This window comes from Sus scrofa, chromosome 18, assembly GCF_000003025.6.
Source record: "Sus scrofa isolate TJ Tabasco breed Duroc chromosome 18, Sscrofa11.1, whole genome shotgun sequence".
Lineage (NCBI taxonomy): Eukaryota > Metazoa > Chordata > Mammalia > Artiodactyla > Suidae > Sus > Sus scrofa.
In genome coordinates this window covers 43847779-43875572 of record NC_010460.4, presented here as the reverse complement: position 1 = coordinate 43875572, position 27794 = coordinate 43847779, and the positions used below count along the sequence as shown (strand labels likewise).

The 27794-nt window shown below is 42.4% G+C and overlaps 1 protein-coding gene across 7 annotated transcripts in view; it reads left to right on the top strand.

The window, feature by feature from the left end:
- CREB5 (cAMP responsive element binding protein 5) overlaps nucleotides 1-27794 on the top strand; it is a 423962-nt gene that overhangs the window by 388942 nt on the left and 7226 nt on the right. For 5 of the 7 annotated variants that reach the window (XM_013985749.2, XM_021078565.1, XM_013985747.2 and 2 more), the window contains 3 exons: nucleotides 15963-16292; nucleotides 20854-21084; nucleotides 27556-27664. In XM_013985749.2, coding sequence (XP_013841203.2) covers nucleotides 15963-16292; nucleotides 20854-21084; nucleotides 27556-27664 — 670 coding nt within the window. The remainder of the gene's footprint in view (nucleotides 1-15962; nucleotides 16293-20853; nucleotides 21085-27555; nucleotides 27665-27794) is intronic. The other 2 variants (XM_021078566.1, XM_021078569.1) reach the window with 1 other exon arrangement.

The following is a 27794-nucleotide window of genomic DNA, read 5'->3' as shown; positions in this document are numbered from 1 at the left end:
ACTTAAGGAGTGTGACCTTAAAGTGTCTCATTCAGTCATCCTGACAGTTTTCTCATCTCAATAAACAGAATCTACCTGTATCTGTCGCCGGAGACATGGGTACCATATGGAGTTTGTTTTCATGTTTGATGTTTTATAGGTATTCTTTAAACCAGCCTTCAAACTCAGAACAGTAGTACATCTAAATTCATGAATCAGTTAATGCAATCATTAGGTCCTGTTCATGAGATTTGTAGATTTCAGCTGATATTATTTTGTAAGCATTAAGTTCTGAAGTGATCAAAATCGACTTCATGTAAGGAATTTTGCCTCTTCCTTAAGTAATTATTGTCATTCAGAAGGGGATCAACCAGGCTGATAATCTTCCTGTCCCATCTCCTCTTAAACTTCGAATGGCAAGTGCTTTGGAAAAACATTACCTTCTTCGCACCAGCTGAAAGGTTCTTTGCTATGGTATCTTTTTGATAATATATTTAATTGATAACTGATGTTACCAAGATCTGAATTTTATCTGCAATCAAAACAAAGCAGAGAGCCATGTGATGAGGAGGGTCCTTTTGGAGGGCTTCTCCTCTCTGCACATGAAGTGTGCAAAGTTAGGATCCAAAAGAAGTGTAACTGTTATTTCAGCAAGTAGGTGAATATAGTATTAAATACCAGTGTACTCAGCATGAATCATGAGTACCCATGCCTGGAGTCCCTGATTTTTATCCTGTGACACATGATCTGTCTTTAAGTGAAAAACAGACTAGTTAAACATTTTAAACCTGGGATGATAGAAGAAAGAGACTTAAAAGACATGTCCCTTTTCCATTCATTTTCCCTCTGTCCTTATCTCTTCAGTCTTTTGTCCAAGAATGCCAGCGGAGGCAATGTTATAGACCCAGATTGAATTTAAGATTTGGAATAGAATGAAAAAGGAGAATTAGATGTATTTTTTTTTCTTGTTAGAATCTGATTCAAAGATATTCCCTGCCCATTCCACCCAGGGAAAATAGTTGTGGTTGGCTGCAAAGGAGTGTAAAATTTATTTCTTTGTTTATTTACAAACTGAGTGTACATATCCCTCCTACTTCCAGAAAGAATTTTGAGCTACTAAATAATACAAATCAAATCGGTTCATTTAAAAACTACTCCTCCTCTTAATAGCAAATGTTACTGGAGTATAATAAATTGTTTGACAACTGGCAGTTGTCCTCTTTGGCAAGGCACAATATATGTGGCGTCCCACCAAAGAAGCTTCATAGTGATATGCTTCCTATAGTGAATGGGTTTTGGAAGGAAATAGAAGGATACTTTCAAGCAAAAAAAAAGAAAGGAAGGAAGGAAGAAAGAAAGAAAAATCAAGAAAGAAAAGAAAGAGAAAGGGGGGAAGTAGCAAGCAGTGAAATGGTAGCAAGAAAAACAATCTATCTCCTTTAAAAGATTCCCACTGGGTGGGCTAGGTCCCAGCACTTAGACCAGAACTGAGTGTAATATGGGCACGATGGAGAAAGCTCACAGTCTATACCCAGAGTGGCAACACTGGGTGAAAGCGCTTTGCTATGATATCTTTTTGATCGTTTCCTTAATTAATTGAGAACTGATGTTACCTAGATCTGAATTTTACTTGAGATGAAAACTAAGGCAGGCTGAGTGGGATGGAGAGAGTCCTTTCAGAGGGCTTACCATCTCTGCACATGAAGAGTGTGCAAAATTCAGCACACTCTTTTGGAAGAAGTAGTTTGTCCATGTAGACGGCCCTTCCCCTGGTCAGCCGGGCTTCCCCTATGTGAAGTCTGCAGCCTCCCCTATGCTCTTTCAAACTTGATGCCATTCTGAAAGTCAGGCTGGATGCATGTGTCACAGAAACAGAAGAACAACCCCCCGTTGCTAGTGCTGCCATCACTGTTTCCACTTGGCTTAGCAGATGACACATTTGGTTAACCATTTTGTTAGCCTCTGGTTAACCACGCATGGTTTGAAAACCTTACAGAAGTGGGAGATTGTCTGTGTAGAAAGTTATTCATGTGAAAAACAACCCTACAGGATGCAGTTCCTTCCTTATCTGCCACACCAAATCCAGCCTCTCTTTAACTGGCATATGGTGAAAGGCAGAAATCACTTGCTAACACTCTTGGTGATTAATTTTTCTGGAAACTAGGGTGGAGGGGATAGTTCTCTAAAAAAAGGGAATTGAGCTTGTTTGAGTTTGCAGTACTTTGAGTCAACCTTGTATCCACTTCTCTTTTGCAATGATTCTGCCTGATCATAGTATATTTAGTGTATGAGGAAATACAAGTCTCAGAGCCCTTAGGTAAAACACGTTTTCCATCTCCAGCCAGAACTGACCTGCTTTCTCTCCTGCTTCTCTCCTCTATGTCTTTTCCCCTTTCCTCTAGCTTTTTGCCTCTTTCCTCCTTTCTTGCCTTTTCCACACACTTTTTTTTTTTTTTTGGTCTTTTTAGGGCCACATCAGTGGCATATGGAAGTTCCCAGGCAAGGGATTGAATCAGAGTTACAGTTGCCAGTCTACGCCACAGCCACAATGACTCAGGACCTGAGCCACATCTGCAACCTGCATCACAGCTCTTGGCAACGCCGGATCCTTAACCCACTGACTGAGGCCACAGATTGAACCCAGGTCTTCACGGATACTAGTCACGTTGGTTACTGTTGAGCCACAACAGGCACCTCTCCACGCTCTTTATATTATCCACCATCTTTCTTCTCACTAGGCAAGCTGTCAGGCTGCAGCACAAAGAACAAGATCAGATTCAAATCCCTTGCTTACACTGGCTCTCAAGCAAGTGATTGGGCATTTTTTTCTTCAGAGGTATTTCCTCCGTCTCCAAAACATGGGGAATGATTTTCATCACCTCCTTCGGAGGCTTAATATCTGCAAAGAGCTTTGCTCTCTCTAGAAGGATGGCACTGATTTAAGGCAAACTACTGTATTATTGTCACTCCCCAGTGAGCAGTTGCTTAAGAGAAGTTTGGAGTCAGAAAAGAAATTGCTTGAGCTAGAAAAGAAGACAGATCATGAAAATGATATCCTAGGCTTGTTACAAGATAAGTTCCTAGACAGGCCATTTTCAATTAATAAATCAAGCAGAAAGCTTTCTCTTTGGCATTTTTAGAATGGTACTCAGTTGTGACAATGTGATTTAAAGAGATGGTTCCACATTCCCCACCCCACCACCCCCATTGCTTATGTCGTAGGCAGTAAAAGAGCAGATTTAGGTCTCCGGTTTATTGAATTGTACACCGTGGAGACAATAGGAATGAAGAGGTAAAAAGATGGCTTAGCAAGGGACTGTAATTTCACTCTTAAAAATGTGCCAAAGAGTTCATGTGTCATGTTGGTCCTACCTCTTGAAACAGAAAGAAAAATTCTCAAACTAGAAAAGAGCCCGGTAAACTTAATGTTCTTCAACCCCAGAATATTAGTGGGATTTTTTAAAGGCGCGTGAGAATCAACATGATTTGGAGGCACATCAGCTCAGAAAAAAGCTGTTCCTCATTTTTGGCTGGAAACTCTCTGCACCATCCTCTTCTTGGGCATAATTCAAAAGCTCTCCTTGAGCCTAACTTTTTATAAGCACACAAGCAGCCAGACTCTCCATAAATTATAAATGGCTTCTCTTGGAAATGCCTAAAGTATAGCTGTGCTTTATAAAAAATATTTTTTTGCCTAAATGTAGACATGTAGTTAAAAAAAAAAAAAGATGCTGTGTTTTATTTTGGTCCCTCCACCACCACCCACACGCATACAGCTTTGTTCTCCCTGGTATGGTTTGCCTAAAAAATCAAGGAGTAGGCTGTGATAGAAACCTCTATTCATGACGGTGCTGCTTTAGCCCAGGTCGCTCACAGGTGTCTCCTGGTCCTTCCTGCTCAGTGAGAACAGGCCCTTCGCAATGGCATCTCTGATTCTCAGTGTGCTCAGAGCCGAGGGGCTGTTTATGGATGTGCTATGTTTATTACTTCAGGACTACTGAGTTGAGCACCATAGAACCCAGGCTACTTGCAGGCAGACCTGGAACTCTTCTTTAGCAGGATAGTAGAACCATCACTGCACGTTGATTTGGCTATTGGTCCAGTGGCTTTGGACCACGGGCACTTACAAAGCCCCAGATGGAACGTAGCACTTAAGAACACACACTCTTCCTCTTGCCCACCTCCCCTCTCTCCACTCTCCTCCCATGTCTGTGTTGACATGCTTTGGGGCACTCAAACAGGGATCAGATCAGAGGCAAAGGAGAGAGTGGGGAACCAGAATATAGCGTTCCTATTCTACCAGGAAGAAAAACAGAACTGGACATACATAGCATATTAGATAGGCGTGGGTATCGATATCAAGGGGTACGAGGTACATGTAATCTACTATACATGGTTGGAGAGGAACACCTGGAGACTTCCTACCTATCCTAAGCTTGAGGCCCCCTTGGGCAGACAGTCAACGTCTCCACCAGTGCCACACATCTTGCCATCTCCCAAAAAGTGGCATAAAGCCAGAAGATGACAATATTGAACAACTGCCTTGGAGAAGTCTTCCCAGGACCAGGCAGAGGTGTGTCCAGGGAGGTCCTTTTGGTCAGACTTTCAGATGCAGAAGTTTGAGCATCTGAGTTCCTGAGAGGTGCCCTGCAGGGATGGAGTGGGGGTGGTAAAGCAGTGCCCACTGAACACAGCTGCTTTTGGGAGGGTGTGGGGAAGGATCCAGTGGGGGACTGGTGATGGGGCACCTGGCTGCTCCACCCCAGCCACACACTGTCAAGTCGTGGGCCTCCTGCCTCCAGCTCTGCGGTGGGATTGCTCTTCATGATGGTCACCAAGCACACAGCCAGGGATTGCCTTGCATTTAAAAGGGCACACTTTCTGTGGTTAACATTGCCAGATGTCCATTTCGCTTGGGATGATGGGAAATGTAGCAAAGAGGAGCAATCCTTTCCATCACTGTTTATTGCATCACTTTTTGGCCAAATAATTAGATCACCTCCCTCAGAAAGAGCCCTGGGGTGTATGTACAGAGTAAAGTTTGCTGTGGGAACTTGAATCTGAATTTCCTGACTTCTGTGCAATTAAAACCCCAAACTTAGTGTTGCAGTAACATGGATTTTCCAGTGAGTTATAAATGCAAAGTTCTATGTTTCATATGTTTTTTGCTAACATATGTTACTGCTTGTGTTTCTGATTAAAAGCTCGTCCAAAATAAAATAACAAAGGATTACTTTTTTCCAATTGAACTTTTTTCTTCTATAAAAGCTGGAAATAAGCCCTCACTTAAAATTACCCAGGCTTGCAGGTGCTGGGTTTTGGGGGGTGAGTAGGGTTTGCTAGCAAGACAAAGGGCATTATTCTCCCTGCCACCACCACCAGAAGGTGTTCTTTCTGTGGAGAAAATTATAGGCCAGCGCTTCAAAGACATTCCACGGCTAGGCACCACTCCTGGAGACTTGCGGGCGGCAGGCAGGCAGGCAATCAACAAATATTTATTCTAAGCCCACTGTGTATTCAGCACCTTTAAAATTACCAGGGAAACCAGCCAGGAGCATATGCTATCTGCTAGAGCCAAGTTAGTACCGAAAGTCATTCCACAGTGCTAAAGAAGCTCAGTCATCTGAATAAAACGGGGGACCCTAAAACTGTAATATGGCAATATCTCACCTGGATATGAGGATATTGATAGAAGAAGAAAATGAGACCCAAGAAAGGGCTCAATAACGAAAACTGATACTTAGCAGGTGCCCCATCCTTTCAGTACAGATTCCCTCTTAACAGATACCCAGCTCCCATCCCCCCCGCCCCCCTACACATGCATGCGCTACTCCTACCATTCACCTCTGCCCAGAAAGGCGATACAACTGGGTTGATCAAGTCATCCGTTTGGGGTTTTTTGTTTTTTTTTTAATAATAAACACATTTTAGAAATAATCAGGCAAATATGTCAAGATATGCAAATACAAAGATATTCATTGCAGTGTCATTGAAGAGGGAAAACAATGGTAAGAGGGTGTCTGTCGTATCAACTGACAGTTGGGATACTCCCCGAGAGGAAATCCAACACGTATTAGGCCTGATGTGAGATCTTTGTGGGCAGGCAGGGATGTGGGGACCTGGGCTTGTATAGTGCACATCCTGGCCTCTGCAGAGGTGAACACAGCTCTTACCCTCTTGCATTAAAGTCTCGAATCTAGTTTTGTCGAGGCAGCTGAAAAGCCACATCAGTTGTTTGGACACGTGCATCGCATAAAGGTGCTTGAAACAGGTCGAATGAAACCCCTGCATCCGTTTATATATGTAATCACCATGCTACATCTCTCCTGAGCTGCTTTTGGACCGTTCTGGAGTCTTCTGAGTTTTGTTTTATTTTGTTCTGTTTTATTTTGTTTTGTGTGTTTTATTTTGTTTTGTGTGTTTTATTTTGTTTTGTTTTTGTCAACCAAGCATAAGATCTTACGCTGATCCCCATTAAATTTCTCTTACTGGATTTCTTGATGCTAGGCTGCCAAGATCTTTTGGGAAATCAGTGCCTTATGCAGTGTATTTAACACTCTGTACTAGCTCTATGTTATACACAGTTGATGGCTGCGGCTTCTGCATTTTCTCTTTAGTTCTGAGCCAGCTAGGAGATGATAGAGTTGTAGGAGAGAGAAGGTGCCATTGTCTTGCAGAGTCAATTTCCTGAGACACTTACTGAAAACCCGGCATGGACCTTATCCTAGACTAGGGCAAAATGTCTCTTTGGCTTTTATTGTTCGCATAGTGTTTCACTTAAGGTGACATCATAATGAATAGTAGTCATCCTCAGAGGTCAAAAGTTTCTATTAGCATCCTGTTAAAAGAAAGAGATTCCTATTTTGCTTTAATGCGCTTTATTTAAAAACAATTTTTTAGGGCCACACCCGCGGCTTATGGAAGTTCCCAGGCTAGGAGTCAAATCGGAGCTGTATCTGCCACCTTATGCCATAGCCACAGCCATGCCAGCTCTGAGCAGTCTGCAACCTACACTGAAGTTCACAGCAACGCCAGATCCTTAACCCACTGACTGAAGCCCGCATCCTCATGGATACTAGTTGGGTTCATTACTGCTGAGCAGCAATGGGAACCCTGTTTTTAAACTATTTTAATGGACAAAATTCATATATTCCATCCTAAAGAGTACATTTCAGTGGCATTTAGTACATTCAAAATATTGTGCAACCATCACCTTTATCCAGTTCCAAAATATCTGCATCACCCAAAAGGAAACCCTGTCCCCATTAAGCAGTTACTCTCCATCTTCCCCTCCCCTCCATCCCCTGGCAATCACTAATCTATTTTCTGTCTCTCTGGATTTATCTATTCTAGATATTTTGTGAAAATGGAATCATACACTGCGTGACCCTTTGTGTCTGGCTTTTTTCATTTGATAGTGTTTTTGAGATTTATTTGTGTTTCAACGGGTATCAAGACTTCACCCCTTGTTTATGGATGTATAATATTCCATTGTGCTTTATTTTGAATTTTTAAAAATCTAAAGTTAACTAAACACATTTTAATGATAAGAAAAAGGTTTTTACTATCTCATTTTCTTATTTTTCATCCAAAGCTTGTCTTAATCTCTGCTCTTAAAATAACTCCACTCTGTCCCACTGATTATTCTGCATATCCTTACTGCTTATACAGTTTTTTAATCCCATTATGTATCCCCATTTCATAAAAGAGGAATTTGAAGCTCAAGATGACCAGCCACGGTGATGAAACCAGGCTTTCAAACCTAGATTTCTCAGTCCAAGTCTCCTGTTCTTCTTCTGAAATTCTCTGCAATAACGACTTTATTTTAGACATTCCTACAACTCACTCTTGCAATAGATTCCTGCCTAACATCAACTCAGACCCTTTCCCTGATGGAATAGGGAGCTCAGAATCCTGCCTTCATTTGTTAAGTACATTAAGGCACGTAGAGCCAATAGTTTACTTATTTAAGGACTTACCTAAAACGAAAGTAAAATGAGGACTAGCTCTTGCTCTCAGAACAGCTCTTGGTTCTGAAATTCACTAAAATGCACAGCCTCTTAAAATGCCCACTAGCCTGCTGAATTATAAAAGACAGCTCCGGCATCAAAGAGATGCAGGGTATCTGAAGTAAAACAATGCTATAAATGTGCATTCATTAATTTCCTCACTTAACAAGAATAAATGGAACAGTCACTCTTGAACTGTAATTAGTATATAATTTAGATATTAACATAAAAAGGCTGGCAGGAAAATTGCTTAAGACTTATCTTGGGGTTTTTTTGGTTTTTTTTTTTTTTTTTTTTGGTTTTGCGTGGGTTTTGTTTCCTTTTGATTTGGTTTTGGTTTTGGTTTTGGTTTTTTTAACCACTGAAGTTGAACATGTCACCCAGCACTTAGGTCTGCTGTACCTCACTTTAGAAGTTATACCCACAGGTGGACAGTGAAAGAGTGAACAAACACCCAGTTCTTTTCCTTGCTTACTTTAGAACTGTCCAAGTGCCACTTTTCTGTGGTACCATCCTTGTTTGTGAGATTGCCTGGCATCATTTTCCAAAGGACTATAGTATTGATTTATAATACAATCCCTTTGTGGTTTTTTCCTAATTACATCATTTCTAATATCTTTAGAGTTAACACATTTGAATGACAGCATGACAAAGAGTATGAATATTTTCCCTCCTAGACCTGTAGCGTCCTTCTCTCTCCCTGATAGTCTCTCCTCCCAACCTTCTAGCCTTATTTGAAATTTTACTACCAAACCAAAACCTAAAGCAGAATACTCAAATTGAGAAACCCTCAGCGCTGAGATAGTATGAAAGTTTTGACAGGAGCATATTTTATTCCAAGTGATTAAGCCAGGTGTGATTTTAGTTCATTGTCTAAACAATGATCCCGAAATAATCATGGATTTTAAGATCCACTATGCCATCAGGCTTATATGATCATTCTCAGCAGACATCCTGAAGCCCGGATATGAATCTGGGCCTTAAAAGTACGTGTACCTTGGCTAAGTGAAGCTCCAAGTTCGTGTAACTGTCCCATGGCACCCAGGACAGTTCTCAGCCCTACCTCTGTCCAAGCTTGGGAAGGATTTGGGGATCCACACTGGCTACATATAGTCAGAAAATTCAGTGGCTAAATATCAGTTATTTTTTGTGAATTCAGGGACATCATTTCAGAAATCCTTGATACCTAGAGTAGGTCAGTAGACTTTGATGTTGCCAGCATTCCTCCGGTGAAGTGTTCTAGAGGTGTACACTGCTGACCCTTTGGATCATTCGAGAAGCCTGTGTTGACCACCTCAGCTGAGCTGCTATGTTCTGGGAGGAGAATGGAAGAAGAAATTACATTTTACAGAAATACATTGGGGTGGCCAGTGGTGGCAGTTTTTGTGTATTCAAAAGGAAATATGAATATGGATTTTTATCTTATTTTTATTTAGATGGTCTCTTGTGGTCAACTCAGCAGCACTACATTTTGGTATTATCCTTTTCCAGAACAAAACCCAAGAGGCATTTTTAATGAAAATCTTTCTGAAGGATTGTTTCAACCCATCCAACTGAATTTCAAATAACATTCAATTCTGTTTGGCTCTCAGAGTCTGTAAGGCGTAAGCAACCTGCTATGCTGAAAATGGAGAAGTATTTTTACAGTTCCAGGAGAGTTTCTGATTGGCAAGAGCGAGCTGCAAAGGGGAGATGCATCACCGGGGGTGGGTGTGGGAGGGTGTATCATGCGTGTGCTCACACAGGCTCACGTGCGTGCACCCACGTGGAGGTAATGACGTTTGCATGTACCTGGGCTTCGCACAATGTGCGGCAATACAGAACTGAGCTAAGCCCGAGATTAAAGAGGCCCTGGGATTGGGCCATCAGGGCAGCGGTCCTGCATGGTATGGGATGAGGTTGACAGGTGGTTTCTTACCAGACTCCATCCCAGCAGCAGGTCCATTCTCCCATTGGGAACAGTGAACAAGGAGCTTATAAAATATACAGACCAGAGTTCCCCTCGTGGCTCAGTGGTTAACGAATCTGACTAGCACCCATGAGGACGAGGGTTCGATCCCTGACCTCGCTCCGTGGGTTTAGGATCTGGCGTTGCCGTGAGCTGTGCTGTAGGTCGCAGATTTGGCTCGGATCCTGCATTGCTGTGGCTCTGGCATAGGCCAGCAGCTATAGCTCCTGTTTGACCCCTATCCTGGGAACCTCCATATGCCACGGATGCAGCCCTAAAAAGCAAAAATAAATAAATAAATAAAATAAAATAAAATAAAATAAAATACACAGACTGAATGAAAATGACCCCTATTGCCTGAAACCAGCTGTGTCAGGCTTCCCGCTGTCTCTCCTGATTTGCTCTCTCGAGTAAATGGATGTGGTAGAGGCGGAGAGAAAGTAAACAGGATTATTTTCTCTTTCCTTCAGTTGCACCTCAGGAATAGCCCCGGGTTTCGTAGCTGAAAAATAGATGTTTATTTGCTCACTAATTTGCCTCTCTATTCCTTGCCTTTTCTTGGCATTGGGTAGAATGCTATTTAACATAAGACCCAGTTCAGCTTCAAAATGAAAAATCATTCAGCAAAATACAGCTTGGATTCATCTGCTGGTCATTTATCATCCCTCAGAGAGTGGGGTACGAATATCTATATTTGGCATGTTTTCATGATTTGCAGTGTGATGACTCTTGTTGGCACCAGGATGTAGGGAAGCGGCGGGCTCCTTGGGACTTTGAGAAGTGCCCCCAAACTGTTTAGAAATGGCATGGAGAATATTAAATGTGGCATATGCAAAGGAGCTCAATCCTTTATCTTCAGTGCCATCCTTCAAAGATGACACAGGCTGGTGCTTTAGGGGTGGACTCCGCCCAAAGCCCTCAGAGTCTGTAAGGAGCGCCGGCAAGTCTTTATTTTCATCCTCAAGTATGTGTTTTTTTCTTCCCAGTGATTTGAAAAACCTTTGGTTTTGTGTGTCTCCCACTTCCTTCAGGTCATGGGCAAATAATAAGATGCCTAACATTAGTGCCCAATAAATATTTGTTGTATGAATGGGTAAATGGAATGTTATAGCCTTATTAATATGATTGCCTTGGCATGAAACATGCAAGAAGAGACTTGAGGCAATCAAGTAATTTCCCTTAACAGTACAAGCTAATTATTTGAGAGATGAAGATCTGGTGCTTAGTGTGCATTTGTCAGGCTCCATTTGCTCCTAATTAAAGGTGGAAAAGTTGTTTGTAGCATTGAAAGGATAATAGAGTGACCCACTGCTAGACAGCTTTTCAATTTTCTGTGCGTGCCACTCTTTCAGGGAAAATATATCAAGATGAAGTTAATGCACATTCCTCTTATTTATTTATGTTTTCCTTTTTTCTGTTAGAGGGGAAGCAGGGTGTGGAGTGGGGAGCTCCTCGGATGGTACTTTGATGGCCCATCTGCCTGTATGAGTTCTGTAGTCATTCTGCTGACCTTGGTTGATAGTAAAATTATCCTTTCATACCAATACCACCTGCAGTGAGCCAAGATGAAAAATGCTACATTCTCATCAAAAGACTCAGAAACTTTCATCCATTCATTCATTCCTAAAAATATGAATTCAGTGCCCCATAAGTACTAGCTAAAACTTTGAATTTTAATACCGAGCAAAATCCAACATGGTTTCTGCTCTCACGAAGCTTACATTCTGGGATGGTTGATGAGTATTAATTTAATGATCATACTAAAAATCAGAACTGCGGGAGTTCCTGTTGTGGCTCATGAACCCGACCAGTATCCACAAAGATGCGGGTTCGACCCCTGGCCTCACTCAGTGGGTTAAGGATCCCACATTGCCATGAGCTATGGTGTAGGCTGCCAGCTGCAACTCTAATTCAACCACTAGCCTGGGAACTTCCATACGCCACAGATACAGCCCTAAAAAGCAAAAAAATAAAAATAGAAATCAGAACTGCAAACTGAATTTTTAAAAGAGGAGTATGGTTCTACTAGGACCATGTAACAGCAGGAATTAATGTAGACCAGGAGAGTGGGGAGAATTTTACTACGGAGGATCTTGGAGCAGAGAGCTATAGAACATTCGAGGAAAAGGAAAATCACCCCGGACAAGAAGATGATCAAGTGCAAAAGGGTTAGTGGGAAGGCTGGGTACACACTGCAGTGCCTATGCATAGGCCACATTAAAGGCTGGACTTTCATCCTCTGAGCATTAGAAAGACCTGAAGTTAAGTCATAGACCTGCAGGTTAGGACATAAGGCTAGGGAGAGATTAGTGGACCTTAGGAAGTTAAGTCGTAGACCTTAGGAATTCGTGGGCCTTGGACCTTGGACCTTGGGAATTTGTGGATCTTAGAGATTCATGGACCTCAGGAAGTTAGGTCGTAGACCTGAAAGTTAGGAAGTAAAGCTAGGGAGAAGAGATTCATGGACCTTTTCAGATCTGTGTTTGAGGGGAAATTTAAGTAACCATTTTTTCACAAATGTATCAAGGGAGGTAAGCTCTGGATGGTCCTTCGCTGCAGTTGAGCTGCTTAGAAATTCTTACACCCATCCTTGCCTCTGCCAAGTTTCGGAACAAGTGTATCTGGAACTCTATTTGTGTGCTGGAACGAGCAGTAATGGCATCTTGTCATTTTTTTCTAGGCCCTTCTTTCTGCCTATGCTTTTGATGAGGAGGTGGCATAACTCAGTTTATTTCCGTTTTTGGCAAAGTTGCTTAGCAAGCCTTCTGGCACCTCCTCTCCAGGTGTAGAGAACAGGCTCTAAAGGTAGCCTGCCCCCACCCCCTCTAGTGGCCAGGGCTTGGGCGTGTGGCTTAGCCTCTCTTTGTGCCCTGCGGGGTGGTTCTGAAGATTAGGGAAGTTAATATTTGTACAACACAGAATGAGACACGACATGTAGTGAGTGCTCAATTAATGCCAGCCATTATAATAAGCTGTTTTTACTGATAAAGCAAGATGTCAAATATATATATATTGTTGAAGTGGAGAAAAAGCAAGATACAAAACAATATATCATAAAAAGGGTTTGCACAGACACATTCTGATAAATGCTAAGGATATGTCTGTGAGTACTTAGCGGTTTCATCTGAGGAATGGGGCTTAGAAGGAAGGGGTAGACAGGTGGCTTTTACTTTTCCAACTCATATTCTTTTTGGGGGGGAGTTAAAGTTTTGCTGAAGTGCATTTGATTTACCAGGTTGTGATGATTTCTGCTGTAGAGAAAGTGATTCAGTCATACATACACACATATCTATTCTCTTTCAGATTCTTTTCCCACATGGATTATCACAGAATATTGGGTAAATTTCCCTGTGCTATACAGCAGGCCCCCACTGGCCAATCATTCCATATACCTCAGTGTCTATATGCCTCCAGTCCATCCCACCCCTGACCTGTCCGCTTTGGTAACTATAAGTTTTTCAAAGTCTGTTCTACAAATAAGTTCACTTATATCCTTTTTGAAAATTCCACATATAAGTGATATCATGTGATGTTTGTCTTTCACTGACTAGCTTCACTTAGTATAATAGTTTCTAGGTCCATCCATATTGCTGCAAGTGGTATTATTTCATTCTTTTTTATGGCCAAGTAATATTCCATTGTATATATATGTACCACATCTTCTTTATCCATTCATCTGTGGATGGACATTTCTACCTCATATTCTTATAGTTGGTTGTCATTTGCTTTTTTTTTTTTTCCTTTCCATCTGTATATTTTTATAATAGTGAAATTATAAAAATAGTTTAGAAAATCCATCAATACTATCCAGTATGTCAATTAAAAATAGTGATTTCAATGCAATTTTTCATAATTTTCTTCACTTTTAAGTTCAGAGATATCATTTAGAAACTATTCTTGAGTAAAGAAACATGTATGTGAAGTCCAGTGATTCATTCAGTTTTCACTTCTTTTGCTTACGTTCTATTCAAATGAGAGGGTTTTTTTTAATCACATGCTATTATGACTCCACTGTTATGGAATTGTTCTGCTTGTTCCTCCATCTCTACATGTGCATGGAGAGAGTTGTCTGGAATGCTGCTCACCCACCAGATATAAACAATGCATTTGGTTCATTGGTTGCTGACTTCATTGTACTTTTAAGCATTGCTTGAATTTTTTATAATGAGCATTTGTATAAAAACAATGAAATCATTTCTGAAAATTGGAGATGAGGAGCATCTGGTCACTTTTCTGTTTATTGTTATTTCATTTAGCGATTAACACAATACACAGCATCTACTCTTTCCCAGGGATTCAGTAAGCTTAGCTTCTTTGGGATTCGGGTCAGGCGCTGCTGTACAGCAGATGCTGCTCATCAAAGAGGAGGCAGGTGGGTTCAGTGGTTACTGGATCAGGAAGTAAGAATTGTTTTCAGTGCTTATGGAATATGAACATAGTCTGTCAAACTGTGCCCCCCCCCAGACTTTTTTTTTTTTAACAAGTGGAGGCTCTTTAGGTTTAACTACAGATTTCAAAGAATTGAATTGGTATTTATCAGTAGTTTTCTCTGTTTGGTTGAGACTCATTCGTATTGTGCATGCTGGAGCATGGCTGCTTTGATCATCATTTTAAATGCAACTCTTCCATTTTGCAACGATTACACCACCATCATCAATCAGAGAAGAACACAAATCAGGAGAGAACTTGGAGCCCCCTAGTAAATACTTTAAGAAGCCAATGTGAGCTTGCCAACTAGACTATCATCTCTGCAGAAGATACCTTTCCAAGGAGTAACTGTATTATAGAGTACTTTGTACGTTATGCCCCTCAGGATAGGATGATAATTGTCTGTGTACAAGAAAAAACAATGTTGAAGAAACTGTGACTAAGCTGATTACCAACTGATTCTTTAAATCGGGGCCAGATTCTGGGCCCCTTCTGGCCCGCTGCCTAATTTTGCACAGCGTAGGAGCTAAAAATGGTTTTTATATTTTTAAACGATTGGGGGAAAAAAATCAAACCGAGGATAATAGCATTTCATGTCATGCAAAAGTTATATGAAATTCAAATTTCCTGTTCCTGAATAAAGTTGTGTCGGAACACTGCATGGTCATTTGCTTACATCTCATCTATAGCTGTTTTTGTGCTTAAAGGGCTGCATTGAGTAGTTTTGAGAGACTCTACGGCATGCAATGATCAAAATATTTGCTATCTGACTTTTTATAGAAAAGTTTTCCGACCTCTGCTTAGGGGTTAGATTCAGGGAGAAGTTATTTGTGTACATGTCTGTTTGCTTGTTGGTGGATGAGGCTTGCGTGTTCAACTTGAACTTAGCCTGCGATGTCATCGTCAAAGAGGCTGTAGAAGGCTGCAATACATCATATTCTCCTACTTTCTTCCTTGCCTTCCTCAAATCAGAAGAACAGAAGCACATTACTGTGTGAGAAAATTAGATTATCTGAGGGACTATGAGAAATATCATAGTAACAAATGGCCTCCAAAAGTTGTATATTTCTAATCTAACTTGAAGACTTAAAATAACATGAGCAGTATTCCTGTATTCTAAAATTTGAAGTTATGTCCTCTGTGGGTCTTAGAAATCTTTTGGGAAACAAAATTCTTGCATTCTTCTGACTCATTATTAAGCACAGACCATATCAGATGGGCCCTTTGTTCAGGGGTATTATCGACTTGAATGGTTCTATTGGGTTCATGCTTGCGTTTGGCTGTCAATAGGTTATGATGAACAATTGGATAGCAGAAGTACCTTTTAGCAGAATGTCTAGGATATCCTGATCGTTTGCCATGACCGTTGAACTAAGTAACATTTACGGTTGATATTGACCCTCCTACCTACTATAACACGCATGAAAAATTGAAATTAATAGAAAAGCCATACTGCTACCAGTTTAAAAAAAAAGATGTTAACAGTAGTACCGGAAAACATTATAGAATTGAAAAGATGAGTCATTTGGATTCAAAATCCCTATCGTGTACTACGTGACTGACCTCTAGTTGTCCCCTCTTGTTTTGTTCTGTTTCAGAGGTTGAAGGCTGCGTTGACCCATCACCCGGCTGCCATGTCAAATGGGAATATGAACACCATGGGACACATGATGGAAATGATGGGCTCCCGGCAGGACCAGACGCCACACCACCACATGCACTCCCACCCACATCAGCACCAGACACTGCCAGCCCATCACCCCTACCCGCACCAGCACCAGCACCAGCACCCAGCACACCATCCTCATCCTCAACCCCATCACCAGCAGAACCACCCACACCATCACTCCCACTCCCACCTTCATGCACACCCAGCACATCACCAGACCTCGCCACACCCACCCCTGCACTCCGGCAACCAAGCACAGGTAGACCTTTTTCATGACTCTTTCCTCCTTCATGTTCAAAGTACAGGCTCTAATGTGGGCTCATTGGCGGCAACGTTGTTTGACAAGTCCAGGTGTTCTATCTGACACTCTGGGGGGCTCTGTTCATTACCTAGGAGGTAACGGTTACCCATAAGACCCTACCAGATCATAGTTGCTAGAACGAATACAGTGAATATCAGGTCTAGTGTCTAGGGGAAAATGTAAACTTCAAGTTCTCCAAAATCTATTTTGGCAGTGTTTCGCAAAATTAACCCTAAAAATAATAATACCAATGGGAGGATGAAGAAGCCAGTAAGCATTAAAGAAAGATGTTGATATAGAATGAGGAAAATAATCATTGCTGTGGTGCAGGTTCAATCCCTAGCCCGGGAACTTCGGCATGCCCTGGGCATGGCAAAACAAACAAACAAACAAACTTAAGAATGTGCAAAATAAGTTAATTCTAATCGTGGTTCTAGCTTCAGTGCTTTGTAATATCATAGACACTCATTTTTTTTGTTGTTGTTGTTGTTTTTTTGTCTTTTTGCCTTTTCTTGGGCCACTCCCACGGCATATGGAGGTTCCCAGGCTAGGGGTCTAATCAGAGCTGTAGCCGCTGGCCTACGCCATAGCCACAGCAACTCGGGATCCGAGCCGCATCGGCACCTACACCATAGCTCACGGCAACACTGGATCCTTAACCCACTGAGCAAGGCCAGGGATCGAACCTGCAACCTCACGGTTCCTAATCGGATTCGTTAAACACTGAGCCACAATGGGAACTACTAGAGACTCAATTTTGTTACCTGTAAGTCAGAAGTTAAATATGATGCACAATCTTCTGAATAACAGTAAATGTTAAAAATTTAAAGAGTAACAATTTCAGGCAGACAAAGAGGCTTGGTAATGGCTGTTAGGGTGTAAGGTACTGTGTAACTGGTGAAGAGGGGTGACTCATCCTACCCAATGTGAAACGTGTTGGAGGGAGCAGAGAGCCAAGCTCTGCAGATGATCGGTTCAAAAGAAAGGCCAAATCCCAGGGGTGGAGAGTCACCAGGAGTGGCTAGAAAGAACAGCTTTTAGACTCAACTGGAAGAGGGTCGGGGGACCGGGCAGACGTTACATCACCTAGCCCAAGAAGAGAGGCGGGTCCGTGTTCCCGAGTGAGTTTTAATAAATGAGTGGAGGACATGTCTAGGAGCATGGCTAGCCCTCCACGCTTTGGACCTTCAAGCAGAATGACCTTTGTCAGTTCTCTCCACCCATGCAAACTGCCCGGTTCCAACCAGCTGGGTCAGAATGGTGTTGGAAGCTTGGGATCGCCAAATAACACTTATTCACTGTCTCCTCCATCATCTGCCACCGCACCTCTCACCAGGCAGCTTTTAGAGCTTTTGCAACTTCTCCGACACACACCAAACCTGGTCAACCGTTCACAAGCTGGGTGATCCACAAGCAGCTTCCTAATCTATTCAGTAGATAAGCTTATTCACCAGGTAAGCTTACTTTTGCAAAGGTTCTTAGAAGTATCCTATGGAGCAGATAAGAGTGCAGGCTTTGGAGTAAGAAAACTTTCATTCTATTCCTGTCTTACTTGCTGCATGACTGCCATCAGTAGACTCACCTCCCCAAGCATCAGTTTTCCCATCTGAAAAATGGGGTAATAGTAGACTAAGCTCATAGACTCTTAGGAGTATTAGACAAGAGAGTGTTTATCCTTCAGCACAGTTTTCCATGCATGTTCGCCATGATTAATTCCAGACCGAAGTAATATGCTAGAAGTTTCTAAAGTATTTTAGCAATAAAATGTCATCCAGTGCACCTTTTTCATCACAGGCCATGGGAGGACATGTATTTAGAAGAAAAAAGCAAACTACAAGGTCAAAGATAGGTAGATAGAGTCACATGTGTACTTACTTTTTTAAGAAAATGGATAGCATCAAGTTTTGGATGCCTTTGTGGGCAAGTTTCTTCACAGACAAGTTTAACAGTTCATGAAATATAAAAGCCATTCACAAGCTAATTACCAATTAGCCAACTGCCATCCATTTCAAGTCCATAAGTGGCCAATTGTATATGCGATTAATTAATTAATTGCCTTTATATTTGGCTGCACAAAGTTGCTTTTTTATTCTATACTGCTAAAAAGAAAGAGTCCAGGTTTGCCTTGCTGACATTTGAGCAAGATCATTTAGACAGCATTCGAAATGTTACTCTTAGATTGTATTACCTCACCTGATTACATGAGATTCTTGTCATGTAGCCTAATTGTATGATTGTCAGAACAACCGGAGAGGAAATTTATTAAGGCCATTCCAACTCTGAGATTCTAAGATGACTTGGAATAAATCTTTTCGAAATCACAATCAGTTATTTTTGATCAAAACTTTCAGATCAAAACTTATGTGAATGGAATGCCATTTTATTTATTTTTTATTGAAGTACCGTTGATTTACAGTATTATGTTAGTTTCAAGTGTACAGCAAAGTACAGTAAATGCTTGTTTATCTATTTTATATACGATAATGTGCATCTATTACTCCCATGCTCCCAAGGTACCTCCCCCCTCCCCCCAACAGAATGCCATTTTAAAAAGATGACGAGTAAGAATAATTACCAGAGACATAGATTCTCATCTTAGGGTTGCAATTTCTTCTGGCTTCTTGTGATTCTCTTGCATATAAGAATGTGATTTCAGAGTCCTATTGTCGCTCCTCAACCACCAGGAATTTCTCTTAGCCAAACCACAGGCTGACCCCTGAACCTGGACCGAGCCTGAACCCCACCACACAGAACTTAACCCCTTTAGGTGAAGGCACAGGAAAAGTTTCAGGAAATAAAGGTTGGTTAAAGTCAGCGTGGGAGAATACCATAGTGAAAGAGCAATCCCTGCAGTGGAGATTCAGACCTAGTTTTGCCTGCTTTAGAGTCTTGTCTAGGTCTGGCAAGGTGAGGTCACTAATTCACAGGAAGAAATGGTACAGGCAAAAATAGCCAGGTTAGTGCGTTGGGCTTCGCTTTGTGGTGGTTAGCTCGGAAGTTAGCATCCGAAGTGACTCGTGCTAAATGTTTGCCGGGAACAAGGATTACATCTTCAGCAGCCACTCTGATGAGTAAGATCTTAGTTTGTTACTCCTCTGAGATCGGGAGGAAAGGAATTGACAATAAACAGTTTTAGAAAATGTCTTCGCTTGAAATAAAATTACTGAGATGCAGTCTGACCTCAGTCCTGAGCCTGATTCTTTTACAGTTAGTCGTGTAGGGCTTGATAGAGTTTAGGATTAAACTATATCACCGTCCGTCAGCGGATGTCAACCAGGAGCCATTATTACTGCAATTACAGTCATTCTGATTGATTTCAATCATAGGGTTGGAATGTGGTAGAAAAGGTTGCTGGGTTTCGTTTTAAAAACTTTTTGCCTGTTACTTCTGCAGGTTAAATGTCTCTTGTAAAACAGCTTTATAGGTACTAGGGCCATAAGCCTGAGTGACTGAGAAGGAAGGAAAAAAAAAGAAAAGAAATGGCCTTTATTGAGAATGAAGAAAGGGGGAAGGAGTGAAGTGCATTAAGGAAGTGTTAGGTGTCCAGACACATAAAGAGTCCGTCATAGACATTTCACTAGGTGCTGAGTGTCTGCTGCATGACGGGAAGTAAAGCTATAGGTGTGGGGGTCCCCAAAACCTCAGATGTTGCTAAGCCCCTTGCAGACCTTACAAGGAATCTATAAGCATAGTAACACTTTTTAATAAAGTGCTTTGCCACTCCTAAGATTTCCTTGTAAGTTTGTGGCGATCCAGAGCCACCTCTCCCTGGTGGATGAATTACAGGGCTCCTTGCTGCTTCGGGCAGGGACTTTCAAAGGCCCTGCTGCTCAATCACCTTGACAGCCCTCCTGTGGCTCCCTCTGCCTCGGTCAAGCTCTGAGGAGGAGGCAGACCCATCTGGAGTTTGCAGGTCCAGCCAGGCCTTTGGATGGAGAACTGTGATCTTGTGACAAAAGGAGTTGAGCCGCTTTCCAGGCTTCGCAGGGTTCTTTTGAGAGGCGTCACAGAGGTGATGCTGGCCCAGAGGTGTGTTCTAGGAACGTGGCTTTGACACATGAAAGGCATTCGCCGCCTGCCCCAGACGACTTTTCTGTACCTGCCAGAAGACCCATCCATAGGATGACCATCACCCTGTCCTCTCTGTTTTCACCTGTGACCATCACCACACGGGGGCGCTTTCACGATTTACAACGCCCCTTAAAACGTTTTTAGCATCAGAGGAGAATAAATGTTTCTTTCATCCTGATTCAGCCAGATGCCATTCAGGGGAAAAAAAAAAAAAAATCTCCTTGACTCCTTTTCACAAGGTATCGCTTTATCTGGCCAAAATATCATAGAAGATAGCCGGGCGATGCGTCTCCTCCTCCTGAGCGTGGTGGCGTCACTGACTTCATTCTTAGAAACCACGTTGGACGTGCTTCACGCACGCAACCGACGGCTCTCTGTGCTTTGCATGTCAACACCTTACCCCCTCGTCCCTTCTCTCTCCCCCTCACCCCCTCCCTCCCTTTCCCAGCAGGTCTCACCAGCGACACAACAGATGCAGCCCACCCAGACGATACAGCCGCCCCAGCCCACAGGGGGGCGCCGGCGAAGGGTGGTGGATGAGGATCCCGACGAAAGGCGGAGGAAATTTCTGGAACGGAACCGGGCCGCCGCCACCCGCTGCAGACAGAAGAGGAAGGTCTGGGTGATGTCACTGGAAAAGAAAGCAGAAGAACTCACCCAGACAAACATGCAGCTTCAGGTGCAGGCCACTGTCTCTCGCCCCACACTCAAAGGCCCTGTGTACAGTTGGCATGTCCTGCCCCGCAGGCGCTTGTTGACCTAAGTAAGGCCACCCGTTAGCCCACAGAGCAACTGCAGGCTTACTCCCCAAGCTTGATGAATTCTGAGACACTCTGCCAAACAAGACAACTGTTCAGTTTTAAAGCAATCTCTTCTGGGGCGGGAGACTCTGCCCAACTAAGTTGTAAGACTGGCAGCAGAAGCTTTGGTCAGAGGTTCAAACTCTTGTTCAGCACCTATGTGCTGTGTTTAACCTCGTTGGCTCTCAGTGTCCCCATGTGTAAAATAGGAATAATAGCCTCATAAAGTTATTGGGAGGAATAAATGAACTAACGTCTCCAAAGTCGTTGGCACAGTGCCTGGCACATCATAAATCCTCAACTGAAAGGCGATCCTTTATGTTCGCTGGATGAGGAGTTGCTTCAGTTTATACCAGATTATCTGTATTTTTGTTTAAGGGGGAGAGGGGAGTTTGTGTTTATTATTTTGTTCCATAAGAAAAGGCCTGTTTCCATCTCATTTCAAACTTGACAATATTCGACTTTTGCATGAGTTTTGCATTTCATGGGTGGCCCAATGGGGGGCATTTTATAACAAGGCCGTTTCTAGGAGTGTTTGAGAAACTCGAGGACCTCGGGCTTCTCCAAGCGGACTTCATGCCTCACAGATGATGCAGTTTAGGGCATTTGTTCTGATATGGAAAGGAGTGCATGGTTCACCAGCAAATGAAAAAGCAAGTATTAGATTATGCGAAGCAGTGTAGGGATAGCAGTAAAAAATGTGGATTATAACCCAGTACTTCCAGGAGCAGAGAGAGTGGCTAAAGAGTAGAGGGAAGAGGGCACAGAGTGCCCCAAACAGGGAGAATCTGCTCCTCAGTAGTTCATAGGTCACCTTCGCCCCTACCCCCTGTTGTCTGTGCATCCTTAGAAAGGAGCAGTGAGGGTGCCAAACCCACAACCCTTTGAATATTTCATTCTGTGACATTGGAATGGCCTTGGGGTGTTCAGTATACAAATGGAAAGTATACGAAGAACGTGTGGGCTATACATGGACCAACTGTCATAATTTATGAAGGTTGACTCCCCCCCCCACATTTATCATCTTTATATGACAGACATAAGAAAGAGCTGGGAAACCTCTATCGCAGACATGGGGGAAATAAGATCATTCCTTCCACTGGTGTGCATGCTTCATGAAGGTGGGGGCTATGTTTTGTTACCCTCTCCCCTGACCTCCTACCCTCCTTTTCTAGTGTCAGGTCTAGCATGGAAAGTTCCTGAGAGCCTGTATTCAATATCTATTTGTTGAATAAGTGAATGAGTTCTTGGACCCTCTGGAGGGTCCAAGAACTGGCTGCCTGACCACTTGGGCGAGGATGTGATTGAGGGAATCAAGCCGCAGGGGGATGGCGGGACTCAAACACCTCCGAAGCCTCTCTGACTTAAAAGTCTATAATTCTAGAATCTGGCAGGCATAGTAGTATGTGGGAAACTTTTAAGTAGACCACGAGTACACACTTTTAATATTAATAATCATATTTCAATGTTCATGTGTATCGCAAAGTGTAATTAGAACATCAGACCTTCAATTTCACAGGTATTTTTGGTAATGACCAGACTAAGTCATTAAAAAAATGAGTTAAGTTGTATAAACACGTTAAGTAAATAAAAGTCCTGGTGTATGTGACCCAGCAAATAATAACTGCAGTGGTTTTGTAATGACTGAAGTATGAGAACCTCTGGAACTTGCAGCCAGTTCCAAGGTCCACAAGAGGACCATGGACGGGTGTTGGTTTTCTTAATCTTGGCGCTACTATTTTGGGGCTCTAGAATTCTCTGTTGTCTCCTGCACATTGTAGATACTTAGCAGTATTCTTGACCTCTAGCCACTAGATATCAGTAGCACCTTCTACCCGAATCTCAAGTTGTGAGAACCAAAACGTCTCCTGACATTGCCAAATGTCCCCTCTAGGGGGCAGAATTACCCTCAATTGAGAATCACTGGCCTAGATGAAGGAGCCATGGGCAGCCAGCTGACATGGAGTCAGAGGCCGATACATTTTTAAATCAGTTTTAACTAAAATGAATCCCTGCAGAATGACTCTAGGGTATTGACTATCATTCTGGAGCATGAAGACAGGGAGGGGGTCATGGCAGAGAGCCAGGAAAAGTAAGGACGCTGGTTTACTTTGAGGTCAGAAGGTTCATGACTTGACATATGCATATGTTCTAGCTTTTACTTAACATGTCAGGTAAACATATGAGAACCTAACATATTGATTTTCACATCTAGAGCCAAATCAGCTAAGTTTAAGAGATGCTAGAATTATAGCTCCTGAATATCAGGGGGAAAAATAAGTTCTCTTTGGGCCGTTCAGCAGGCACCAATGTTTTGGTTGTTCAAGCCATGCCTGGGGAAGGGATGGTCTTCAAAAAGACTAAGTTGTTGGTGTCTTCCAACCACTGCTTTGCTTCAGAGAGACAGAAGCCACAATGGCTCCACGTCTTCTGGGATGCTGAGTGCGCGGCCTCGTGCCTTGTGATGCTAGAGAGGATGTGCAGATTCTGCCACCTCTGAATGACCCTTTCCCTCTCACTGGACCTTCGTCAAAAGAAAAAGGTGTCTCTCTTGAGGCTGGTCCAGTGGAGCCAAATTTTAAGTAAACAGAAGTGGAAGGTGCTAAACAAACAAACTCCAGCCAAATGGAATATCCACGGTCTGGATGGCCAGCTGCCACTTTTGAGCTGTTTTCCAGCCTAGAGCCTTCTAGTTAGGCTGCAGAGTTTCAGCTTGGAAAAATCAGACCCGAGAAAACAAAATCAAAACTCCCAGACTTCATTTCCTCGTCTTACAACAAATACCTACCCAGGAAGTCAATACAGGTATAGGAATTGGGGGAAATATTCGAAGCCACCCAATCTGACATTTCACTGAGGGAGAAACCAAGGCTCTGGCGACAGGAGGTGTCTTCCCAAAAGTCACACAACCAGCCAGTAGTAGGATGGGGACCCAAGCAAGTCTTTTCTTGACTTAATCCATTGCTCTGTGATCTTTCATTTTAGAAAGCTCTTCAGCTATGAAGGAATCCACATTCTTTTCGCCAACAGAGTGGCTAAGATCAGCTCTAAAGTCACCAAGTGCTAAGGTGGTGCCTAGTGGATTGTTTGTGTTCAACAGATGATAGGAAATTATCTGGCCGCCCACGGAAATAATTGCTTTTCTTTCTCATTGCAAAGACACATGGCCTAAGTCGCTGCTGAAATTTTAGACACACGAGCCCAGGTTTGGGACTTGGCAAGAGAACAGGCCAGATGGGAAATGTTGCTTTACAAATTGAAAGTCCTTTGTTTTAGAATGAACCAAACCTGGCCTCAGCTAATCTACCAAAAAAAGGGCTGGGGCTGGGGGTGCTATGTTGCAGAACCGTTTTGATTTGATTTGATTTGATTTGATTTTTGGCATGGACTGTTGCTTGCATCAAAGCATCAAAGAGCATTCTGAGTTTAGCATATTAACAAAATGACATGCCCCCCAAACCAAAAACTGAAAATGTAGCTACCAGGGACTTCTCGGAGTACTTGTTTACAGCATGTTATTCTAGTATTGAATGTCTCTGTAAGGGTGCTACTTCATCTCAAGGCAGCCTTACGGGTTTAAGAACAGATTGATCTAATGGCATCTGTGGTCTTACCTTCTCTATTTAAATGACCAACCTTTTTAGAGCAGCAAACCTGAACTTGCTTGCAAGTGAAAAAAAAAATGAACTGATTTCAGCTGATTATTAATATTCTGCTTTTGCAAAGTGCTTTCATATGAAGACCTATAGTTATTATTATAACCCACACAAGGGAGTAAAAAAAAAAAAAAGTGATTTGCCTCAATTCATAAAGCAAGGTAATTCACAGTAAGAAAATGCCTCTAGAAGTCCTGGTTTTTACTTTCCTACTAGAACTGCAGGCCACTTTTGATTTCTTCCATGCATTTTGAAATGTTCACTGTCTGGCTGTTCTCTTCCAAAATGTATTCAAGGTAATTTCTATTTATGTTACCTTGAAAAGGATTTTTACTTAAAAATATCTTCTAGGTATTTGTACATTTCCTGCAGCAAGCACTCTGTTACGATGGAGGCTTTCAGCTGATTGTGCACATGCACAGCACACACACGATTCACTCTGCTCTCTCTAGGGCAGCAGAAGGTTCTTGACCTTTCTGAACCCCAAGGCTCCTTTATGGAATCTGATGAAGATTCTGTAAAAGCTCTCACAATACGGATACATACATGGACTCGGTTGTTTTTTTCAGAAAAGTGTTCTTTCTAGAGTCCAAATACAAATAATATATTTCATTTTGAGGCCAAATGTATATACATTCACACATCTTTGTTTTCTTTTTTTTTTTTTCCGTTTTTTTGTGTCTCTCTGTTTTTCACCAGGGGTTGCCTTCACTTCAATGGTCTAAAAGTAACTTTCTTTTACACAGCCTATTTTAAGCAGAGGGAGACCTGGGGAAAGCAAGGAGGGCTGTCTGAATTTAAATGGGCATAAAATCAAAGAAAAAAAAATAGTGTTTAAGGCTAAAATAAATTGTCCTATAAATAAAGTTGTCCCACTGACCCCCGAGTTGACAAGGGACACTTTCAGCTTTGACAGGGCCCCTTATCAACCACACTCATTTGGAGGTGGGAAATACAATTCACCTTCCTGAATGTTCTCAAATTTAAGAGCAATTTTCCTGTGAAATGAAGTGATTTATTCAGCATTCATGCTAATTTCGCAGCTAGGCATTTTTATTTTGTTAAGCTTGGAGGGAAAAAGAGAAGAGCCTCTGTAGATGAGCTTGTTATTCTTTTTGTTTATGCTACTCAACATTTGGTTGGTTATAATACATCTTGCACATCAATATGGAAATAGGAGGTATTCTTTGAAACAAGTCCCCCCACCAATTTTTTTTAATTAACTTCTGGAATTCTAAACTTACTTTTCTAGGTGATAAATACATGCCTGAAAAGCCAAGTTCATATTGCAAGTGTAGATACAACTTAATGACAGCAAGGTTAAAACACCTTTTTCTGTGTGCATGCTTTTTTAAAGTCTCCTCCATGTGGAATATAAAGTCTGGCAGCCACAAATGAACATTGGCCAGAGAAAGGGTATTATTTATCACAACTGTAAACTGGCTTATTTGAGCTAGTGGGACATTTACAGTTTACTTTTATCAAGTGGAAGCACCTTGGAACCATCTATTCTGCAGTTTATATCAGTGGGGGATGTTGGTTCCAAGACTGGCCTCAGACACCAGAATCTGCTTCTGCTCAAGTCCCATACGTGGTTCTGCATCTCAGATTCAATCAACTACTAATCATATAGGGCTATATCTATTGAAAAAATCCACACAGTTCAGACCCATGTTGTTCAAGGGTCCACTGCACTTGTACACAGTAGGGCCAAGTACATTATACCACAAAGCTAGGAACTTGTCTTTGTGAATTACTACCTACTATGGACTATCTAAAGTGGAGATTTGAGGCACGTATCTAAGTACCTTTTAAAAATGCACATGCAACCCGCAACACCTTGATATTGAGGGGGGATAGTTTATAGAGTGAAATGAGCCAAACTAGTTAATGGACCAATCCCAGTGCTTCAGTCATGGCCGCAAACTCTACTGCTCTTTGCTCCCTGGGCTGACCTGACCCCACAAGTAGAGGACCATTATTTGCTCCATATGTTTCCATGGCTTCTGCTAAGTGGCATCAGGCAGAGGAATGCGCTCTGTTGAACGCAGCCCACTAAGAACTTCTTTGGGGAAATCGGTAGATGAGCCAGCTTATTCTGAGGGCCATGCAGTCTGAGGCCACTCACCAGGCCACGCGATTCCTCCCAGTGCCTCATGTTCACCGTCTACTCCTGATCGGTGCCCACTTGAGCTTGTAAGACAGCACGAAGATGATTACGAGAGCCAAGTTTACTGAGAGCTTAGTGTGTGCTGGGCATTGTTCTGTGTGTTTTACGTCTCTTCCCTCATTTAATCCTCCCAGCAACTCCAAGAACACAGTACTCTTTGCATCCCTGTCTGAAAAACAAGGTTGCTGGAGCTCGGCCGGGTTATGTCACCTGCCCAGCATCCCCAGTCAGTGTAGAAGGCAGGGTCCCACCCAAGTAGCCTGGTCCCGAGTTCACCGTCTCAACTCGGGACTTTTAATAGGATTCAGCTCTTGAGTTAAACCTAGTCTCTTCAGAAAGCCTCTGGTAAGTGGGAGGGCCAAAGTGATGGCAAGCTACACATTTTCAGGTAAGTCCTGTTAAATAATATTATTAATGTCATCCAGACGTGACAGAAGTGTGCCCGTTGTATTATTAAAGTGCACAGGGCCTTGGGCTTGTGTTCTCTGGTCTTCTTCACATGGCTTTGATCTGTCTCTTTCCAGAACGAAGTGTCCATGTTGAAAAATGAAGTGGCACAGCTGAAACAGTTGTTGTTAACGCATAAAGACTGCCCCATAACAGCCATGCAGAAAGAATCACAAGGATATCTAAGTAAGTCATTGACTTTTTGCTTTTTTCGTGTCTTGGTTTTTGCCGCTAATTTCACATTGGCTTGTATTAAAAGAACAAACATAGAGTGCACACCCAGGCAGAAATCCTGCTAGAATTCTGGAGTGGCTGC